The 22,414-nt window shown below is 48.1% G+C and overlaps 1 protein-coding gene across 1 annotated transcript in view; it reads right to left on the bottom strand.

Annotated features, from left to right (window-relative positions):
- The window catches only part of LOC144733383 (protein zyg-11 homolog B-like), a 30,584-nt gene extending 8,765 nt beyond the window's left edge, over positions 1–21,819 (bottom strand). Inside the window, exons 1-9 of the mRNA XM_078615273.1 lie at positions 21,459–21,819; positions 11,596–11,761; positions 9,710–9,945; positions 8,818–9,093; positions 5,592–5,858; positions 4,757–4,897; positions 1,505–1,681; positions 947–1,011; positions 677–776 (exon numbers count right to left, since the gene is read on the bottom strand). Of these exons, the coding sequence (XP_078471399.1) occupies positions 677–776; positions 947–1,011; positions 1,505–1,681; positions 4,757–4,897; positions 5,592–5,858; positions 8,818–9,093; positions 9,710–9,945; positions 11,596–11,761; positions 21,459–21,461 (1,431 nt within the window). The 5' untranslated portion in view covers positions 21,462–21,819. The remainder of the gene's footprint in view (positions 1–676; positions 777–946; positions 1,012–1,504; positions 1,682–4,756; positions 4,898–5,591; positions 5,859–8,817; positions 9,094–9,709; positions 9,946–11,595; positions 11,762–21,458) is intronic.
- Positions 21,820–22,414: the final 595 nt, after the last annotated feature.

Raw genomic sequence — 22,414 nt, 5'->3', positions numbered from 1 at the left:
ATTTGCAACTTGTTTCCAGCACTTGTAAATGTTGCATCTTGCTTGAAAGCCGTTGACGTAGACATTTATCAATTTGGGTCTCAGCGAATCTAGCACCACGGTGTACATTCACGTCTCCTACCCACATTTTGGGGTAGCCCGTGAAGTCAGTAAAAGGAGGCTTCAGCTTGTCGATGAGACTCGGTGAAGTTAAACCAGTCCAAGGTTGCCTTGTTTGAGGTAGCATCAGCATGGGCTCACGGATTAAACGTTGCTCTTTTTCATAGATATAACTAACACACTGGAACTGTGTGTTTGTGTTGAATGGAGTAATTTGTTAAGCGAGCTATTCATCGCGCACGTTCACGTCTGTGTGTACAGCTGGGGTTACATACACGTGCACAACGGGGCACACTCATTGGCCCAATCGTGCAGGTGCTTTCATATGCCTGCGCGTGGTTGCAAGTGCTTGCGTGTGCTTGCGTGTGCTTGCGTGTGCTTGCGTGTGCAGGCGGGTGGTTGCACGTGCTTGCATCTGGTTGCACGTGCTTGCATCTGGTTGCACGCGATTGCAGGAAGTTTCGGGTGCGAACGTGTGGTTGCGAGCAATTACGTGTGCTTTGCGTGTAGTTACAATTGCTTGAAAGTGCTTGCATGGCGTGCGGATGCATTTGGCTGCGTAGTTGCACGGAGGTACCTTCGCAGCCAGGATGGATATAATGGCGACCGCCATGCGTTGCATGTTCTGGTCATCGTGGTTACACAGCCACTGCATCACCAACTTTGCTGCCTGAAACCTGTGTCACATCCCGCACACACACGCACAGCGCACACAAAACATACCATCAACGTGTTCGTATTTGAGACATGATAACACACGCCGTCTATGTGTGCGACGTAAGACCGTGAACAAGTCACGTGGTGGCGACGCGAGTGTGTGCGTGCGCACATGTGTGAGCGTCCCCACCGATCAAAGGGCACGTCCTGAAGGATGCGGTCGCTGCACAGCGAGAGAAGACAATTTTTCTGCAGCTGCACACACGCGCACACAAAGCAAAAGACAGATATTCCCTGTGTAGCCCTTGAACATACTCTTGGGGTAAGTGCTGTCAGAGCACCTATGAAGGCCGGCACGGCGCATGGGGGGAGGTGGGTGTTGATGTTAACACACCGCACCAGGTATTAATTTAAGGCAGAGTCAACCAAGGCGAGGCCCAGGATCGAACTCAGGTCGCTGGGTTCAAAGCGCAGCGCGCTAACCACTACACTACCGCTCCCACAAAGACAAAGATCCCCCTTATAGCCTTTAAGAGACTGTTGGAGCAAGTGCTGTTAAGCGAGCACCTATGAAGGCCGGCTTGGCACAAGAGGAGGTGGGTGGCCAACATCACGCCCAGCCACCTTTGTCACCCGAGTGGCAATGTTTACACACCACACCAGGTACTCATTTTGAGGCCGAGCCGACCATGGGGAGGCCCAGGACCGGTTAAAATAATCGTCACACACATACCACCCGTAGCCCTACCTGCTGGTGGTTGGGGAACTGCGTCATGGCGGCGAGCGTGTGAGCGACCACGCGGGACAGCAGGCGCACGGGCATGGCGGCCGCCAGCTCCTGCTTGCTCAGGTTGAAGACGCAGGCGCTCGCCGCGATCTGCACCGCCAGGTTCTTGCTGTGGCTCTGCATCCCGTCCGCCACCAGCTGTACGTACGCACACACAGAGAGGTGCGTACACACACGCGGGGGCAAACAGAGAACCACCCCCCCCCCCCGTGCAGCGTTAAATACCACCGCTGTGAACGCAGTTGCTAGTAAGGAGTGCCAGCACCCACTCAAGCTAGCGCAGCAGCACATCATGAGGTGGTATGGCTGGAACCACTACACTCTTACTCTGAGCAGACTTCTGGGGCCAGTGCTTTTAGCGAGCACCTATGAAAGCCAACACACGAGAGGGTGGTTGGCCATCACCACTCCCGAGTGGCAATGTTTACACACTGTACCGGGTAGTCATTTGAGGCCGACTCGAACTAGGGGATTCCCAGGACCGGTTCAGATCATCGTCACTGGTGTTGGCCGTGAGCAGGAATCAAACTCGTGTCGCCAGGTAAGAAGCGTAGCGCGCTAACCACGACACAAATGCTCCCCCTCCACATGCACACACGCAAATACGCACACAATATACAACATCTATCAGTGCATGTGAGAGAGCACATAGTGATGGATGGCACTAAAATCGCCACGTGTGCCAGTGTCACAGCGCAGCTTCTGAATTGTTGCGACAACTCGGAATTTGTCGCTCATTGTCCCCATTGACAACAGTACCGGAAGCAACATTGATGCGCAGGACAAGAATGGGGGACATTAATGTTGACGTCTCCGCAACTTTCATACAACTGCATAGCAACTTTTTATTCCCCCTTAAATGCCTCAGCTGAGTCTCAAGAATCTTTTTTTTCCAGCAAGAGTCCATAATTTTGCACGTGCGAGAAAGCGGCATCCGCAGGGTATCCTAATGTGGGTAGGCAGGCCGTTAAAATCCCGACAGAGGAGAAGTCAGAACTCTCGTCGCTTCAAGGTGATAAACTGAACCTGTAAGGATTCATATTCTTGGGTTTTTTCGGTAAAGTCACGTAGGTAAAAAAATTAAAATTAATAAAAGTAAAATAAAAATAAAATTAATATCACAACGTTTCGGAGGCAACACAAGCTTCCGTCTTCAGGTGGAACCGTCACAGCATGCTTGCTGTATCAAGTAAATGAGAAATTCCAAGAGATCCAACCCTGTATATATACTGGTTGAGGGGGGAGGAGCCAGGACAGGCCCCCTTTTTAAATCCTTTATATTAAGTTCGCTTGCTTGCTTGCGTGCTTGCGACCGTGCAAATCTTTCGGTCGTTTTTTAACACACTTCCCGTGATCCAATCGAGCTGACATTTTCCACACAGACTCGTTGTGCGTGACAATTAATTTTCGTGAAAAAATTTTTCCTAAATTTTATACTGTTTAGGGAAAAATGTTTTAATATTTAATTACCAATTGCTTAATGCTGGCAGACAATCATCTGACCCATAGGTGGCAGCCATCTCAAGCCAGAGGACGAGAGGACTCTAGCCGCCACGCATATAAAGGATTTAGAGTGAAAAACTTTGTTTTTACGGGTTAGTTTTGTATTATTATGGTAAGGTTAGTGCGGCTGAAACTACGGCTAGTCTACATAACAAAGGACTGAACCTTTGTTATGTAGACTGGCTGAGATGGAGGGGTGCCAGAGTTGTTAAAGTGCAACTGCTGCTAATGGGACCGAGCCCCTGCCATGTAGATGGTAAAAGCAAAAAAGCAGGTCAGGAAGAAACAGCCTCCTGCTATGTTGCTTGGTGGATAAAACTTAAAGCAGGAAACCAGCGTGTGAAAAAATATATATATATTTTTATTTTACTTTTATTAATTTTAATTTTTTACCTACGTGACTTTACCGAAAAAACCCAAGAATATGAATCCTTGCAGTCACGAAAGCTTCAAATCTAGAATGATCCTGTAAGGCTCAAGCACATGGTGAGCTCGTCCTGATCCACCGACGGTGCCGGCGAGACGGTGGCTAATGGACGAGCACCACCGTGCCCGGCTACGCCGTCGGCCCCCCGAGTTTGTATTGACACCGACACCCGTGAGAAGGAGCTGCAAAGCACCAATTCAAAATGCCACAAGTCATGACTGATTTTTGTGTTAGGCCATGTACAGATCTGGCTACATTTTTTGTCGCAAAACCCTCCACCACCAAACATAGCCAACTTAAAACGTACTGTCACGTGTACAAGCGTTTAATGCGGAAATTTTTACTGTGCCGATTTTATTTGTTTGGCTGTGTCAGGTGGTGGAGGGTCTTACAACAGAAGCTTGACCAGAATCATCACGTGGCCCAACCTAAAAATATGTTATTTTTAATAACATTGGTTTGTAAAAACTGACCGTCGTTATTGTAATGAAGACCCAAAGCCTGAAATGTTAACCTAGGCATGAAGTTTTAGCCTTGGGTGTGCGCGACATATGCGGAGCACTGCACAGGCGCGGCTCAGGCTGGAGAAGAAATGGGCTGATGTGGTACACGAGGATGTACAGATGAGTGGACTTGCCGATGACTGGAACCAGGGGTGTCCAGATCGGCCTCTATGGAGGAGGCTCATGAAGGACGCTACTGGGCAGTTGGAGGCAGTCGCCCTCCAACAACAGTGGAGGGCGGAGGAGCGACACTCACAATGACGAGCGGAGCGCCGGGAGGCTAAAACAGTGAGGTGTGACAGTGGAGAGCGCAATTGGTGTATCTGTCGGTCATCTCAGTCAGTCAACCCGCGGAACCTGGATCTGTCCTCTGAACTCCTGCTGGTGAGCTTTCAACACTTCACGTGGCCTCAATGTGCACCTAGCCTGGAACAAGCACTATTGTGACGTAACCAGCACTAAGTGGTGTATGGTAGCTGTTGTTCTTATATGGGGAGCAGTAGTGCACTGGTTAGGGCACTGCACTACGAAGCTGGCAACTTGAGTTCAATCTCCGCTCACGACTAATAACAGGGGCGAATATGTGAACCCATCCTGGGTCTCCTCAGAGTCGACTTAACCTCAAATGAGTACCAGGTGACGTATGTCAACATCAGCATTGAGGAGACAAAGGTGGTCGGGCCACGTGCTGTGCTGGCCCTCATTAGATGCTCGCTAAAAATGTCTGCCCCAATAGTATGCTAAAGGCTATACGGGGGATCTTTGTCTTTGTGCGGTCACCTTGAGCAGGTCTGGGCGAGGTTGGTTGAGGTTTGGCGTGCGACTGAAGAGGTGGTAAAGCGCTTCCCTGATGAAGAATGCGCGGTCCCCGTAGCGGCGTAGAGCTTCCGTTATCTGGTTTTCATTGGCTTCTCCCGTCACCTGAAAGCGAAACAAAACCAATCACTCCCATCATTGAAAAAACCAGCCAGCCGGGGACAGAGAAAAACTCTGGACAGGCAGACCACGACCCTGAAACACAACTGAGAGAAACAATGATAAGCTCAGCCCGATGACTGACACACAGCATGAGATATGCAGAAACAGACACAAACATGCAGACACCGAAAGACAGTAAGAAACACAGGTAGACAGTGAAACAGATAGCGGAACAAAATACTCAAATAGAATTGCACATTACAAATTACTCAATTCTGATTGCACATGGCAATCATCTGGCTGATTATTGCCCACTTGCGGGTCGGTGCAAGTGAACCTTGTTCCGCACAGGGATAGCTGCCACTGGGGGTGCTACACACACAGACAGACAGAGAAACACACAAAGAGAGAAACAGACACCCAGACAAAGAGACACAGAGAAACAAAGGCAGACAGAAAAAACACAGAAACAGATGGCGAAATTGACACGCATATATACAGAGTACAAGATGCAGGCAGAGAAAGAACCAGACACAGGCAGAGAGAGAACCAGACAGACAGAGAAAGAACCAGACACAGGCAGACAGAGAAACGGTCTAACACACACACACAGCCAGACAGACAAAGAACCAGACAGGTAAACGGGCACACTAGAGCGAGAGGGGAGAGCGAATCACAACGCGTGAGCATGGCACACCTTGAGCGTGCCATCCCCAGACAGGAAGGGCGCGTATCCGGCGTCGGTGGCGAGCAGCCCCAGGAAGTGCATGCCGGGGTGCGCATTGCGGAACGCGAGCAGCGCGTCGTCCGTGATGCCGGCGCGGCCCGACATGTCCAGCGAGACGAGGTGCGGCAGCGCGTGCGTGCGCGTCAGCAGGCGCGACGCCACGTCCGACGTGAACTGCTTGTCGTCCGAGATGTCCAGGTGCCTCAGCTCTGCCAGTTCCTCCAGCACCTCCAACACCTGCAGTATTCACAAATTGGAATCTTTCATTAAATCCTGGAGAAATCCGATGGGCTGTGAAGCTGTATGTCCGCATATGTCGGGTAGTTTCACGATTGTCCAAACTCCTGGAAAGCCACCCTCACGGTGAACTCCCGTCACTCGCTCAAAATCGCTCTTTAAAAAAACCCGCAACTTAAATAAACACGCAGGTTTCCGCAGACGATATGGCAAACCCCGAATGTTCGCGGGTTTTAAATAAATTGCGGTTTTGTGTATTCGTGATAAATTTAATGGAGTGCTGTGCCAGATTGGCGGGGCTGCGTTTGGAAGATTGGCCGCCGTAGCACACCGCGACCCGACAAGGAGCACCGTCCCAGGTGCACGGGAGCGGCGTGGATCGCGAGCGCGCGAAAGTCGCCCCCTCGCGCTGCTGTCGCCCTCCCTCTCAGCCTGCCTTTGTCTGCCGCACTTCCTCTCAGCCTGCCTTTGTCTGCCGCCCTCCCTCTCAGCCTGCCTTTGTCTGCCGCCCTCCCTCTCAGCCTGCCTTTGTCTGCCGCCCTCCCTCTCAGCCTGCCTTTGTCTGCCGCCCTCCCTCTCAGCCTGCCTTTGTCTGCCGCCCTCCCTCTCAGCCTGCCTTTGTCTGCCGCTCTCCCTCTCAGCCTGCCTTTGTCTGCCGCTCTCCCTCTCAGCCTGCCTTTGTCTGCCGCCCTCCCTCTCAGCCTGCCTTTGTCTGCCGCCCTCCCTCTCAGCCTGCCTTTGTCTGCCGCTCTCCCTCTCAGCCTGCCTTTGTCTGCCGCTCTCCCTCTCAGCCTGCCTTTGTCTGCCGCCCTCCCTCTCAGCCTGCCTTTGTCTGCCGCACTTCCTCTCAGCCTGCCTTTGTCTGCCGCCCTCCCTCTCAGCCTGCCTTTGTCTGCCGCTCTCCCTCTCAGCCTGCCTTTGTCTGCCGCCCTCCCTCTCAGCCTGCCTTTGTCTGCCGCCCTCCCTCTCAGCCTGCCTTTGTCTGCCGCCCTCCCTCTCAGCCTGCCTTTGTCTGCCGCTCTCCCTCTCAGCCTGCCTTTGTCTGCCGCTCTCCCTCTCAGCCTGCCTTTGTCTGCCGCCCTCCCTCTCAGCCTGCCTTTGTCTGCCGCCCTCCCTCTCAGCCTGCCTTTGTCTGCCGCTCTCCCTCTCAGCCTGCCTTTGTCTGCCGCTCTCCCTCTCAGCCTGCCTTTGTCTGCCGCCCTCCCTCTCAGCCTGCCTTTGTCTGCCGCCCTCCCTCTCAGCCTGCCTTTGTCTGCCGCCCTCCCTCTCAGCCCGCTTTGTCTGCCGCTCTCCCTCTCAGCCTGCCTTTGTCTGCCGCCCTCCCTCTCAGCCTGCCTTTGTCTGCCGCCCTCCCTCTCAGCCTGCCTTTGTCTGCCGCTCTCCCTCTCAGCCTGCCTTTGTCTGCCGCCCTCCCTCTCAGCCTGCCTTTGTCTGCCGCCCTCCCTCTCAGCCTGCCTTTGTCTGCCGCCCTCCCTCTCAGCCTGCCTTTGTCTGCCGCCCTCCCTCTCAGCCTGCCTTTGTCTGCCGCTCTCCCTCTCAGCCTGCCTTTGTCTGCCGCCCTCCCTCTCAGCCCGCTTTGTCTGCCGCTCTCCCTCTCAGCCTGCCTTTGTCTGCCGCCCTCCCTCTCAGCCTGCCTTTGTCTGCCGCCCTCCCTCTCAGCCTGCCTTTGTCTGCCGCTCTCCCTCTCAGCCTGCCTTTGTCTGCCGCCCTCCCTCTCAGCCTGCCTTTGTCTGCCGCCCTCCCTCTCAGCCTGCCTTTGTCTGCCGCCCTCCCTCTCAGCCTGCCTTTGTCTGCCGCCCTCCCTCTCAGCCTGCCTTTGTCTGCCGCTCTCCCTCTCAGCCTGCCTTTGTCTGCCGCCCTCCCTCTCAGCCTGCCTTTGTCTGCGCTCTCCCTCTCAGCCTGCCTTTGTCTGCCGCTCTCCCTCTCAGCCTGCCTTTGTCTGCCGCTCTCCCTCTCAGCCTACCTTTGTCTGCCGCTCTCCCTCTCAGCCTGCCTTTGTCTGCCGCCCTCCCTCTGAGCCCGCTTTGTCTGCCGCACTGTGCACACGCGAGTGAGTTGCCTGCCTTTACAGTTGTGTGGAAATGCGCACCGTATAATATAAATTTATTGACAGAAATTTGCATTTTAAAATGTTCACCATTTTTAAAGGCAAGTTAAATTACAATACCATACAATGTATGTACTCATCAATATATAAATATAGTTTAAGTGTAAAAGTAAGATACGCGTGTGCCCCCTAACCCTACTTTCCTCAAGCCTTAAGTATTAATAATCGCGGATTTAATGTTAGTGCCGTAATCCAGCGAATATTAAGGGGACTGTATTACGATTCAATGGATTGGATTCCAACTTGTTGGATATTCCTGAAGATGCCTCTTGTAATTTCAAGCAAAATGTCATATCCAACTGCATCATCTTCCTTGTGAGGATTGTTCTAGCGGTGAGCTGAAGCAATGATCATTAAAAGCTTGCACAAAACTGACCAGATCATTACTTGGCCAGATGCAAAATGAATCATCTATGAATAGCAATTTAAAATGTAACAATGTAGAGTGAAACATCAATCTCTTGCTCTTCAAGCACCACGGTGATGCAACTGCCTTGGTAGAGTACGGCCACTGCTGTTGTTCTATGGCCATGTTTGTGCGTGCAAATGCCTGGGCAGGTTAAAGCGTGCGTGTGCGTGCATGCGCACATAAGAGTATTCTCACTTGTGTGCACGTGAGTGTGCACGCATGCACGAGTGTGCTTGCGTGCTCATGTGTGCTCAAGTGCCTGCTCACATACTCATGTTGCTCGGATGTACTCGCTTGTGCCATCGTGATTTGACTGTGCGAGTGTCTTTGCACGCTCATGTGTGCTCGCGTGCTCGATAGCGTGCATCTGCACGCTCGTGCCTGATAGCGTGGTCGAGCGCGTGCACACATGCGTGTGTACTCGTACGTGCTCGCGCCCGCACCTGCGACGTGGTCATGCGCAACCGCTTGAGGTGGTACATGGAGAGGGAGCGCAGGCGCGGGGCGCAGGCGCTCAGCGGCCACAGCTCCGTGACGCACGTGTTGGAGATGTCGAGCGACTCGAGGCAGGGCAGCTGTGCCACCTCGCGCAAGTCCTCCGTGAAGAAGAGCACGTTGCGCACGCTGAGGCAGCGCAGCGCGCGCAGTGAGCCCAGGCACAGCTCGTAGGGCTCCTCCAGCGACAGCGTCATGCCGTCCACAGCCAGGCGCTCCAGCGTCTGAGTATGGAAAGCGGGGGGGGGGGGGGGGGGCACGGGGATGCAGAGCACGGCGGGTCTTCGCTCAATGTGTTTTCACACAACGCGTTTTCGCTATGAAACTGCGGCTCTTCCATTCGGGAACACTTGCAAAATGCGAAAATGCGCACCGTTAAAACGCGGTTTCCAAGCGGTCGATGACGAATGTTACAGTTCGCGGAAGGATACAGTGCGCGGCGGTGCAACCTCATCTCAGTTCTTTGTCCTGCCATGGAATGACTGCAGGCTGATTTTAGAGTGCAAATGTGATTCAGTACAGTAATTCCTCGCTTAACACAAATTTTCAGGAACGCATCTACCACGTTAAATGAGGAATTACTGTAATATCATACTGGCCATCATACCTGCTTGTACGCTGGAGTCTGGGTGTATGTGAGTGATATCACACTGATCGCCGTACCTGGCTGTATATGAAAGGCTGGATGTATGCGAGTGATATCACACTCTTGATTTGAAGCTTTCGTGACTGCAGGAATCCTTACTCAAAAAATAATATTTTATTTTTTGTTTTATTTTTATACCTACGTGCCTTTACCGAAAGAACCAAAGAGTAATGATATCACACTGATCGTCGTACCTGGTTGTACGCCGGAGGCTGGGTGTAGCCGCGGCGGGCGCCCGTAAGTGCGCGCACCACGTCCATGACGGTAATGTCGGCGTTGACGCCGCGAGCGTCCAGCTCCACGAGCGGGTGCCGTGCCAGCGACCGCTCGAACGCCTGCGCCGAGAGGCGCGCCGAGCGCACGCACGCACGTCGCACGCGCAGGGCACGCGTGTTCCGGAACACCGCCACCGTGTGGTCCGTCAGCTGGTCTGCATCGGGAAAGACCATAAACGGTTAAAATATTCACCACTGAGAGCCGAGAATGAAAATTGTTCACACACACACATATACGAACTTATACATACACAATATTACAGCAGGGGGTCACCTACACAAACTGGAGAAGACACACTTGTGTGGACAGCCCATGATTTGTGGTAAATATAACACGCCATTACAAATCAAATTGTCCTTGGAGCACAGGGGAGACGGCTCGAGGGACGGTGGGGAGAAAGAGGCGCATGCCCAGGCTGGGATCGTGCCAGATGGTTTCAGAGCACGATTCAAAAATAGCCCCACTGGCAGGGGTGCAGAGAAATAGATAACAAATTAACACCCTCCGCACTGACACTGCCAAGTGACAGAGACACACACAGCAAGCTAACATTTCATGCAAATGCAGAAGAGAGCAGCAGAGAGGGGGCGGGGCGACACCGCCCTACAATCCTGATGTTAGCTCTTTCATTCCGCTGTCATCATGCCGTGTTAATAAAGGCGGTAATGATGCGTAGTTCATCTGTACTTGCACATTGCTCGCTGTGAACACAGCTCCTCACGTGTGGCCCAATGAGCCGTAGTAAGGAGTGCCATTAACCAGCACCCCCACTCGGCAGCAGCAGGACACCGGGAGGTGGTGTGGTCAAGCACCACGGCCCGACTACCTTTGTCTCTCAAGTGCTGACGTTTGTGAATGATACGTGTGGCTCATGGAAGTCCCAGAATAGGACCAGACCACAAAAGCCACTCATTGTGTATGGCCAGGAATTTAGCCTAGGTCACTGGGATCATAATTTAACGATAACCACTACATCACTTCTCCCCAGGTAGTCACGAGACCTGGAAAACAAGGACCTCACTACTACCCCCACACAACAGTTCCCCGGTTTCAACCTCACCAGGATGAAGTGGTCCACCCTCAACAGGTTCAGGACTGGTCACGGCCCATGCCTCACTACCCTCCACCGATGGGATATCAGAGCGAGCCCCCAATGCACCATATCCTAGAAGTCTGCCCAATCCACAAACTTAGTGGAGGCCTACTCACCCTCAACACAGCAGGACCAGAAGCAACCGCTTGGCTTCGGGACATTGCATTCGCTAAATAAATAATGACCAGAAAATCAAAGATCCCCCACGTAGCTTTACACACTGCTGGGTCAGGTGCTGTTAGCGAGCACCTATAAAGGGCAACACGGTGCACGAGGGTGTGGCGTGGTCAGCACCACAGCTGGCCATCTTTGTCTCCCCAATGCTGATGTATACACACTGCACCAAATACTAATTTAAGCATGAGCTGACCGAAGGGAGGTCCAGGACCTGTTCAAATATTCACCACTATTCTTAGTCATGAGCGGGAATCAAACTCGAGTCGTCAGGTTTGTAGCGTAGAGTGCCAACCACTTCACTGCTGCTCCAAAGACAAAGATAAAATCCCCTGCATAGCCTTAACAGACAGTTGGGGTAAGTGCTGTTAATGAGCAACTATGAAGGCCAGCATGGCACACGAGGGGGTGGGTGGCCAACACCACGCCCGTACATACTTACACACACGTGCACACGAGGGCACACACACACAAACTCAATGGCAGTCTCTGTGTGGGAGAGGGGCAGGGGCGGCCGAGTAAATGTGCTGCGACTACCGGCCAGGGCGAGCTTCTTCAGCAGCCGGTCGGCGAGCTCCTGCGGGAACACGACATGCTCCCGCAGGCACAGCAAGCCGTCGGGAGCCGTGGTGCACATGCTCTCAAGGTTCCAGCACAAGGAGCCGAGGCACAGGTCCAGCAGTGACTCTGGGCTGCCCTCATCCTGCACACACGCACACAAACAATAGCACGTAAGAGTAGTACACAAAGATCCCCCATGTAGCTTTAGAGCAAGAATGTTGTTAGCGCCCGGCCGCCTTTGCCGGCAGAGTGCCGATGCTTACACACCGCACCAGGTACTCATTTAAGGACGAGTCGACCTAGAGGAGGCCCAGGACCGATTAAGATAGTCGTCACTGGTGTTAGCCGTGAGCGGGAATTGAACTCGGTTTGCCGATGAAACCCAATTGAAGAGCTACTTGGCTCAAAGGATAGTTAAAAATAAACTGAACTGTAGAGCGGTGCGCTAGCCACTGCACGAAAGCGCCCAACTCATGCACACACGTACAAAATAACATAAAATAAGTGCCTTTCTTTTAAGCAGGAAAGCTTCGTTGTGTCTTAGTAAAGTACTTTACTTTCAGCATGGTCTTGTAATGGCATGTTCTGACAGTTGCATTCATGAGTGTTTGGCATGTAGGAGGAATCTGGAGTGCCCTAAGAATCCTGACATACATTCAAAGCTCCACACAGATGGATTCAAGAATTCCTTGTTGTATTTCCATTTCCTGGTCACTTTGCTAATTTACAACACATGGGATTTCCAAGTCTCCCCCCATCCAAGTATTATCCAAGTGGAACTCCACTTAGTTTCGACGATCTAATTAAATTTGACGCACGCAGGGAGATTTTGTCAAAAGGCAAGAGTACATACATATATATAACACACAAAACAGAATATGCACACACAGAACATGCACACCATACACAATAGAATATATAAGCACACAATATAATACATACACACTAGTACACACACACAACAGAACACACGAAAACACAACAGAATTCATACACAATAAAATACACAATCACACGATATAATGCATAAACGTACAATAGTACACACACCAGTCTGGACACATACATATATAGATAAATACATTATGCTAGGAGTGTGAAGGTAGATTTAGGAATCTATTAATTGATTCATCAGACTACGATACTGCCCAGACTACGATACTGCCCAGCCACAAGAGGCTGCTACATTCACCACAATTAACCCAAAGACCACCTCGAGTCGTGACATTTCAACGATTCACGAGGGCAGAAAACTGTTGCACCCCAAACATAAAGACGCAACAGTACAAGGTCAAAGATCACCCGTGTAGCCTCAACAGACTATTGGGGCAAGTGCTGTTAGCGAGCACCGATGAAGGCCGGTACAGTCCACGAGGGGATGGGTGGCCAGCACCACGACCGCCTTTGTCTTCCTAGTGGCAATGTTTACACACTATACCAGGTACTCATATGAGGCTGAGTTGACCTAGCGGAGGGCCAGGACCGGTGAAAATCATCGCCATTGGTGTTGGCCGTGAGCAGGAATCAAACTCGGGTCGCCGGGTTCGTAGCTCAGCATGCTAACCATTATACTATGTAACAGTACACACATTCTCACATACAAACTAAGAAAACATATCCTCTGTATAGCCCTATAGTGTGGACAGTGCCGTTCACATGACGACACGAACATATTAATTTTCAGCAAGACGCAAACAATGTAAAGTGAAACCCCCTCATGGATGATATACCATTATAGTATGAAACAGATTCCATTCCTTGTAAAGGTTAACAATTAAATAAAATATTTTACATTTTAATTCAAAAGCTTATGGTCAGACAAAGTAAAACAACTTTGCAATTCCAGCCACTGGTAATGTGTACATTACATCGGACAAACATTGTTATCAATCACAACAATCTTCCACAAATTTGCTCTTTCATGATCTCTTTCACACAAGTTAATTAATCAGCCACCCGAGACACACACACAAACCTCCTGGCTTGAACCTAAACCCACACAGATGCTGACTCAGTGTCCCCATATGCTATCGGCCATTTGAGACACACACACCCCTGGGTTTGAACCCAAGAAATTCAGTAGCATTCAGTGCCCTGACATAGCCAGCCAGCCGACACCCTCCTGAGAGACACATGGCCAGGGGCTTGAATGCAGACCAGGACAAAATACTGGCCTGATGCCCTGACACGATAGTCAGCCCCAGAAAGTAATGCGTTTAACTGATGTTACTCAGGTTCAGGGGAATCAAAGGCTGCTGTCACCTGAAGCGGCCCGATTAAGTTGCTGTTCCTTGGGATCAGGATTCTCCCAAAGCTAAACACTTGATAGAAGGCGGGTTACTGCGTGACTGAGGGAGCTCCGTCAGTGAAACTAAGCGGAGTACGTAAATCCCGCTCTCATCTTACGAGCTGGCTTCGATTTCAGTTACTTCTCAACTTCGTGCTGCGTGCAGTGCAAGCACGTATGAACGGAGACTTAGTAGAGTAAGCAATGACTGAGATATGACAGCAGAAGGCCGAAAGGCCACGCGAGTTTGTTATTGAGCTCTGCTATTAAATAATCCAGAATTCAGAATGATATTAATAATGAATATAGGGTGTCTATAATCGTGCCATATTTTATTAAACAACTAGGCAGCAGTTTGAGCCATGTCGGTAACACACACGATAGTACGAAGATTTTACCACGCGAGTTACAATCCCTCTAAACCATTGCAACATGGTGATTGCCAAAATCTTGGGTGTGATTATTTCCAAAGCTTCGGCTATGTTGCTGTTGAAGGTCACCCAAGATTTTTGCTTTAAAACAACGTAAGTATGTAAGAAATAGGTTCCCAACATTTGAACCACACTTTTCAAACGGATGTCTAATTCCGCACCTCCGATTAGCACGGTTGGCTACGTACGGTGTGAAAGAAGTTCAACATACATGCATACATTAGTTATTTAATAATGCACGAGACCTTCATTAAAACCTCGCATAGTAAATATTCCAAAGGTTAGATCACCCAACTTGCTTGACCTACAGTCAGACGTTTCAAGATAAAATATCAGTTCAGTGGTCAACAAAGCCATCATCTCTCTGGAGCCGATAAAATAAGTGCCAGATTACGTGAATCAAAAGCAGTCTTCCTCAGGAGCCACAGACCCCCTACAGTGGCAATCTGGAACTTCCACCATGGCCCATTAACAGAAGACACCAACAACGTTGCTTGATTAAGCAGGGAAACACTTTGCATGTTGAATAATTAACATGGGATCATTATTTGGAACGATAACATAAGAAATAAAAATTATATATTATATATATATATATATAATTGAAGTATGTCACTCGAACACTGCTGTGCATGTTGCACATTTTCATGGTTTCTTTCAATAATGTTACATCCCAATTGGGTTGCTATTATGTATAACTATTGTTCACACAGCAAAGCCTCACTCTTAAGATTATTTTTCAGGAGGATGCAGTCAAGATTGTGAAGTACAGGATTGATGGTTCTATGTTCAATCCTAATTGGGTAATTTGCAAGTAATGCAACAACAATTACATTGCGTTCAGAGTATTTGGCTGATAAATATTTCCACAGGATAAGCCACATCATTGGCATATCATTTGTGGCCAGATTACTTCTGAAAAAGAGTTATAAAGGTCAGTCGGCCTTACCTGGTAAAATGAAAAAAATGTTTTGTTGAGTGGGTTTTTTTTTCTATGGGAGGAAACCTATGCAGAACAAGGGGTGAACATACACACTCTACAGAGAAAAGCACCCAAGTCGGGAATTGCACCCATGGTCTTCTTATTGTGGGGCACAAGTGCTCCCACCGTGCCAACAGCCTGCCGCCCAGGTGTGAACACACAAGACGAAGCAATGCCCATTACAGTTGCCGCTTCAGTCTCGCATTATCACCCTCGGGGTACAGCCCTCGGAGTGATGCCACTTCAATCGGTGTTCACAATACGAACGCATTCCTATAGGCCAGGGGTGGGGAACCTTTTTTCTGCCAAGGGCCATTTGGATATTCATAACATCATTCACGGGCCATACAAAATTATCAACTTAAAAATTTGCCTGTTATATTTTGTCAAACATTTAATTAACTCACCCCTAATGTGATGGGCTGGAACTGCTTCTCTTTGGTGAGGCGTGTGATGTTAGCTGGTATTGATGATGCTGCTACTTCGCAACTGCTTTTCCAGGTTTGCTCCTAGATTTATTGAATTTCGAGTCCTGCCTGCGGTTGCCTTGGCAGGGCCAGACTAAATTATTCTGCGGGCCTTATACGGCCCACGGGCCAGACCTTCCCCACCCCTGCTGTAGGCAGTACAGAGTGGTTTCATTTCTTACCACGAGGCATATAACTAAGCAACAATTCACTAATAAAAAATATTCTTAAGACTCACAATACATGCATTAAATTGCGCATGTAAGATGCGACTAACGTTTACGCGAATTTTTTAGAAATGAAAAAACATTTGTACGTTTAGGCTACTAAAACTGTATAAACGAGCCTTGATAAATGACCAATGGTGCAATTAAGTTGGCAAAAACTGGTGTGAAAAAAATACAATTCGTCAATGAAATCGTGACCCTAAAACATGAATGATTGAATCTATGATGGAGTGAGTGTTGCAAGCAAAGTGCCAATTCACCTGACATTTAGAACACACATATTCGAGGCATGTCAGGGCAGGCCTATGATCCAGTACTTTGAATAAATGTAATGGATGACAATGACTTAATCTTAAATGCAGTCAATTACAGCAAGTGGGTTTCTGCCATTATATCAGGATATTTGAGGTTATGCCCTCATGAGTTAACTTTCCATTTACTTGAGCATCCTCCCAGATCAGTTTAACACGTAGGCTTTCTCGACCGGTACTTTCATGATGTAAAACTCATTAAATTGGGCAAACATCCCAATTTGTAAGCCAAAAAAGGGAGCCTTGAGACTTGGAACGCTCGGTGAAGCTCGCATCTCGCCACTCAGCTAGATTTCACGTGAAGACCCAATGACATGTTACCGTCGCGGAGCAAACACAGGGACAACAATCAATGACTCGAGTTCTCACTTCTGACAGAGTTAGTTTCTTGGCATCTATCACCGAGAGAAATTTTAAACAATTTAAGGTAGTTTATGCATACCAGGAACTGCCCTGTTGCAGCGTCTGTGTTGTTTGTTGATGCAAATTTAAAGAGTTTGGGGTTTTCACCGTCACGAAAAGGAAATAAGCATCTTGACCTTTCACAACAAGCTGGCCTTCTGTATTTCCTGGAGGCCCATCGATCAAAACACGATACATTTGTTTTCTGTCAGTGACACTTTTAAGCCCTCGTTATTTTTAAACTCATCGGCTATGCATTGTACAAGTTTACTGCCAGAGAAATGTTATGCGGCACACCTACATATCGTTCAGTTCTCCGAGCCTCAATCATGTCCACAGCGAATGAAGAGTACAAACTACATTTTTCTTCAGTTTCATGAGTAATATGTTAGATGTTTGAAGATTTTTGGGTGGTACTCAAAGTTACTATTAGTGTCACTATTCATATGGAAATCTAAAAACTGGTCATTAGACGTGTTTGGATGTCATTCTCATCGGGCCCCATTGTGTTTATTGCACGCTTATAAACTCCATCTCTGGCCCCTCTGTTTAAGGTCATTGCCCGAAACGTCGCCGCTTATAAAAATGTTTCTTGTAAGGCCATAGTATTATTAATGATAGAATTGAGGGTCTTTATTGCGATTAGTGCTGCATTGTGTTTGTGCGTTACGTAAATACATTATTTGTACGTGTAATTAAATAAAAAATAGTTGGTTTATTTGTCGGTAACTGTTTCATGATATCAGTGTGTTGAATGTCTGTGATATGTTTTGCGTGTGTATGTGGTACTAGTGTGTGTTCTACATGTATACGTAGAATATTGCTGTGATGTATGCATGTCTGTGTTCATGTAGCATTAGCGTGTGTTGTGCGAGTGTGTACGAATTCGTTTTTGTATTGTGTGTAGCGATCGTGTGTGCTGTTTCAGTGTGTGACGAGTTGGTGAATGTGTTTTATATGAGTGTGTGCTGTGTCAGTGTGCGACAAAGTTGGTGAATGTGTTTTATATGAGTGTGTGCTGTGTCAGTGTGTGACAAAGTTGGTGAATGTGTCTTATATGAGTGTGTGCTGTGTCAGTGTGTGACAAAGTTGGTGAATGTGTTTTATATGAGTGTGTGCTGTGTCAGTGTGTGACAAAGTTGGTGAATGTGTTTTATATGAGTGTGTGCTGTGTCAGTGTGTGACAAAGTTGGTGAATGTGTTTTATATGAGTGTGTGCTGTGTCAGTGTGACGAGTTGGTGAATGTGTTTTATATGAGTGTGTGCTGTGTCAATGTGACGAGTTGGTGAATGTGTTTTATATGAGTGTGTGCTGTGTCAGTGTGTGACAAAGTTGGTGAATGTGTTTTATATGAGTGTGTGCTGTGTCAGTGTGTGACAAAGTTGGTGAATGTGTTTTATATGAGTGTGTGCTGTGTCAGTGTGACGAGTTGGTGAATGTGTTTTATATGAGTGTGTGCTGTGTCAGTGTGACGAGTTGGTGAATGTGTTTTATATGAGTGTGTGCTGTGTCAGTGTGTGACAAAGTTGGTGAATGTGTTTATATGAGTCTGTGCTGTGTCAGTGTGTGACAAAGTTGGTGAATGTGTTTTATATGAGTGTGTGCTGTGTCAGTGTGACGAGTCGGTGAATGTGTTTTATATGAGTGTGTGCTGTGTCAGTGTGACGAGTTGGTGAATGTGTTTTATATGAGTGTGTGCTGTGTCAATGTGACGAGTTGGTGAATGTGTTTTATATGAGTGTGTGCTGTGTCAGTGTGTGACAAAGTTGGTGAATGTGTTTTATATGAGTGTGTGCTGTGTCAGTGTGTGACAAAGTTGGTGAATGTGTTTTATATGAGTGTGTGCTGTGTCAGTGTGACGAGTTGGTGAATGTGTTTTATATGAGTGTGTGCTGTGTCAGTGTGACGAGTTGGTGAATGTGTTTTATATGAGTGTGTGCTGTGTCAGTGTGTGACAAAGTTGGTGAATGTGTTTATATGAGTGTGTGCTGTGTCAGTGTGTGACAAAGTTGGTGAATGTGTTTTATATGAGTGTGTGCTGTGTCAGTGTGACGAGTTGGTGAATGTGTTTTATATGAGTGTGTGCTGTGTCAGTGTGACGAGTCGGTGAATGTGTTTTATATGAGTGTGTGCTGTGTCAGTGTGACGAGTTGGTGAATGTGTTTTATATGAGTGTGTGCTGTGTCAATGTGACGAGTTGGTGAATGTGTTTTATATGAGTGTGTGCTGTGTCAGTGTGTGACAAAGTTGGTGAATGTGTTTTATATGAGTGTGTGCTGTGTCAATGTGTGACAAAGTTGGTGAATGTGTTTTATATGAGTGTGTGCTGTGTCAGTGTGACGAGTTGGTGAATGTGTTTTATATGAGTGTGTGCTGTGTCAGTGTGACGAGTTGGTGAATGTGTTTTATATGAGTGTGTGCTGTGTCAGTGTGTGACAAAGTTGGTGAATGTGTTTATATGAGTGTGTGCTGTGTCAGTGTGTGACAAAGTTGGTGAATGTGTTTTATATGAGTGTGTGCTGTGTCAGTGTGACGAGTTGGTGAATGTGTTTTATATGAGTGTGTGCTGTGTCAGTGTGTGACAAAGTTGGTGAATGTGTTTTATATGAGTGTGTACTGTGTGACGAGTTGGTGAATGTGTTTTATATGAGTGTGTACTGTGGCAGTGTGTGACAAAGTTGGTGAATGTGTTTTATATTAGTGTGTGCTGTGTCAGTGTGAAGAGTTGGTGAATGTGTTTTATACGAGTGTGTACTGTGGCAGTGTGTGACAAAGTTGGTGAATGTGTTTTATATTAGTGTGTGCTGTGTCAGTGTGAAGAGTTGGTGAATGTGTTTTATATGAGTGTGTGCTGTGTCAGTGTGTGATGAGTTGGTGAATGTGTTTTATATGAGTGTGTACTGTGTCAGTGTGTGATGAGTTGGTGAATGTGTTTTATATGAGCGTGTACTGTGTCAGTGTGTGATGAGTTGGTGAATGTGTTTTATATGAGTGTGTACTGTGTCTGTGTGTGATAAGTTGGTGAATGTGTTTTATATGAGTGTGTGCTGTGTCAGTGTGTGATGAGTTGGTGAATGTGTTTTATATGAATGTGTGCTGTGTCAGTGTGTGACAAAGTTGGTGAATGTGTTTTATATGAGTGTGTACTGTGTGACGAGTTGGTGAATGTGTTTTATATTAGTGTGTGCTGTGTCAGTGTGACGAGTTGGTGAATGTGTTTTATGAGTGTGTGCTGTGTCAGTGTGTGACAAAGTTGGTGAATGTGTTTTATGAGTGTGTGCTGTGTCTGTGTGTGACAAAGTTGGTGAATGTGTTTTATATTAGTGTGTGCTGTGTCAGTGTGTGACAAAGTTGGTGAATGTGTTTTATATGAGTGTGTGCTGTGTCTGTGTGTGACAAAGTTGGTGAATGTGTTTTATACGAGTGTGTACTCAGAATAGGTTTTCCCCTTTATATCATTATTACACGCCTTTATTTAACTCACTGTCTGTTGTTGTTGTCGTATCCTCAAATCTTGTAACTCAATTTTAACCCACTTCCCAATGTGGTATCGACTGCAAACTTGGTATACTTATGTCATACTGATGACAATACTATATTCTATCAAAAAACTATTTTTAAACATTATTTTTATATGTTGTGTTTCGAATTGGGTCCAATTGTCCACGCTCAACTGACGTTGGCTGTAAATCACCACGGTCCCTTACGTTATGGCAAGCCTCGGGGCCACTTCCTGGAATCGTGGAGTTTTGCCATTACTCTCGTACGGTACATTTCATTAAAGCGTATTTTTTTTTAATATTACTTATTTTATTTGGCAACAAAACAGGTGTTAAGATGTTAAAACACCAAACTGAAACCTTTTACAAGGAATCATGTCTGCATTAACCACAATACTTGTGGTCAGAATGCAACAAAAAGTGTGTACTGTGTCAGTGTTTGACGAGTTGGTCCGTGCATGTGTCAGTGTGATGAATTCGTTCACGTGATGTACGTCTAGTACTGTATTCGTGCGTGTTGTATGGATGTGTTCTCGTGTGTACATGTGGCTTCTATTACGACTGCGTTGCGAAACAGTGCTATGCATTAGTCCCGGTGTGTCGCAATAGTGTGCATGTCGTACCCAAGTAGCAGTAGTTCGTGTGTCACATATGCCAGGCGATAAGAAAACGCGTTGACACGCGTATCAACAAAGCGCGTTGCATATCCATTGTATGTTACACTCGTGTGCGCGAGGCAGCGCGAGTACACACGTGTCGCTGCATGTCACAATCGTCTTGTGTCAGTGCGTGTGCTGTATTTCTCCGTGTCCGCGTGTGTATGAATACAGTACTACGCGTACGTGTGTTCTACGCTCGAGCCGGTTGTGTTTACACCAATCCATGGCCTCATATGTGTTCACATTTGGGTCAGTGTGTGTGTGTCAGTGTGTGTGTGTGTTCATCAGTGCTGTCAGTGGCCGTGTATCAGCATTGTGTCAGTGCCTGTGAGTGTGAATCAGTGTTGCGTCAAAGTTGTTTTTGTGGCGTCAGTGTGCCTGTGTGTCCGTATTGGCATTGCCTGTGCGTGTACCGTTGGCTCTGTGTGCATCAACGTTCTGTCAGTGTATGTGCGAATCAGTGGCGTGTCAGTGACCCTCCGTGCGTCTGCCGGTGTTGTGTCACCACTGCCTGTGTGCGTACGTAACACACAAGTCCAAGTGTAGGTGCTCGTGCGGCTCGACGCCCTCACCATGGTCTCCTCCTCGTCGTCGTCTCCGCCTTCAGCTCTCCTCGCCCCGAATAGGCCCAAGCCTCGGTCTCGCCTAGTGGGCCTGCGACGAACGGAGCGCCCGGGTCGGCGGGCTGCTCGGCTTGAAACGGTGCCGGGGCGCTCGCAGCGGGGTTCGAGGTGCGAGACGAATCGAGCGGCCGCGCCACGAGTGAAATGAAACGGCGTCCGCACACGACAAGCCCGCAGCAGCAGCAGTCACCGCCACAACTACAGACACAACTACAGTAACTGGAGCAGCAGCAGCGCCACCGCCGCCGCCACTCAACTCAATGAACTCCACTGGCAGCCCGCGACCCCTGACCCGCGAGCGGAAGCGCTGCCCTTATAAGCCAATCGGCTCGATTCCGCTGGAATCGTCGCCAAGAAGAGTTCACTCGACTCCGAGTAATCGATTATTGCTCGAGCCGGACCCAACGTGCATTGAGCGATGATTATTTCACGAATGGGAATCTTCATTTATCCCTGGACAAAAGGTCGCCTATTGATAGCGAATGGCCTTCTGAAAAAATCAAAGTGGTTTAACAAACATTCCGGTTTTCAGAAGGTGTTCACCTAACTTCATATTCAGGCTCTTGTCATCCTTTTACTATTATTATTGCAAAATGTAATAGATACACGTTTTTATGCTTACTTTTTTTATGAATACTGTGTACAGCTCTGTGTAAGTCTAATGCATTATTATTTATATGTCTCATTTTTTTTTTTATAAAAAAACGTCTGGGTCTGGGTTTTAGCATCTCTCAAGATCCGTTGTGCTCCACAATTTAATTGACTCGAAGTAGAATCGGCATCGTCGCCCAATCACAACGCGGGAAAACAACGGCTCCCTCTAACCGTCTCCCCACTCTTCCTATAATCAGCGAATATTCCCACTATCCGTACGGGGTCCCAGAGCTTTTGTCGAGGGCTTTTGC

The sequence above is a fragment of the Lampetra planeri genome, chromosome 46, assembly GCF_965212315.1.
Source record: "Lampetra planeri chromosome 46, kcLamPlan1.2.h2, whole genome shotgun sequence".
Classification (NCBI taxonomy): Eukaryota; Metazoa; Chordata; class Hyperoartia; order Petromyzontiformes; family Petromyzontidae; genus Lampetra; species Lampetra planeri.
Note: the sequence above shows the minus strand (reverse complement) of the source record. Positions and strands in the feature narration are given on the sequence as shown.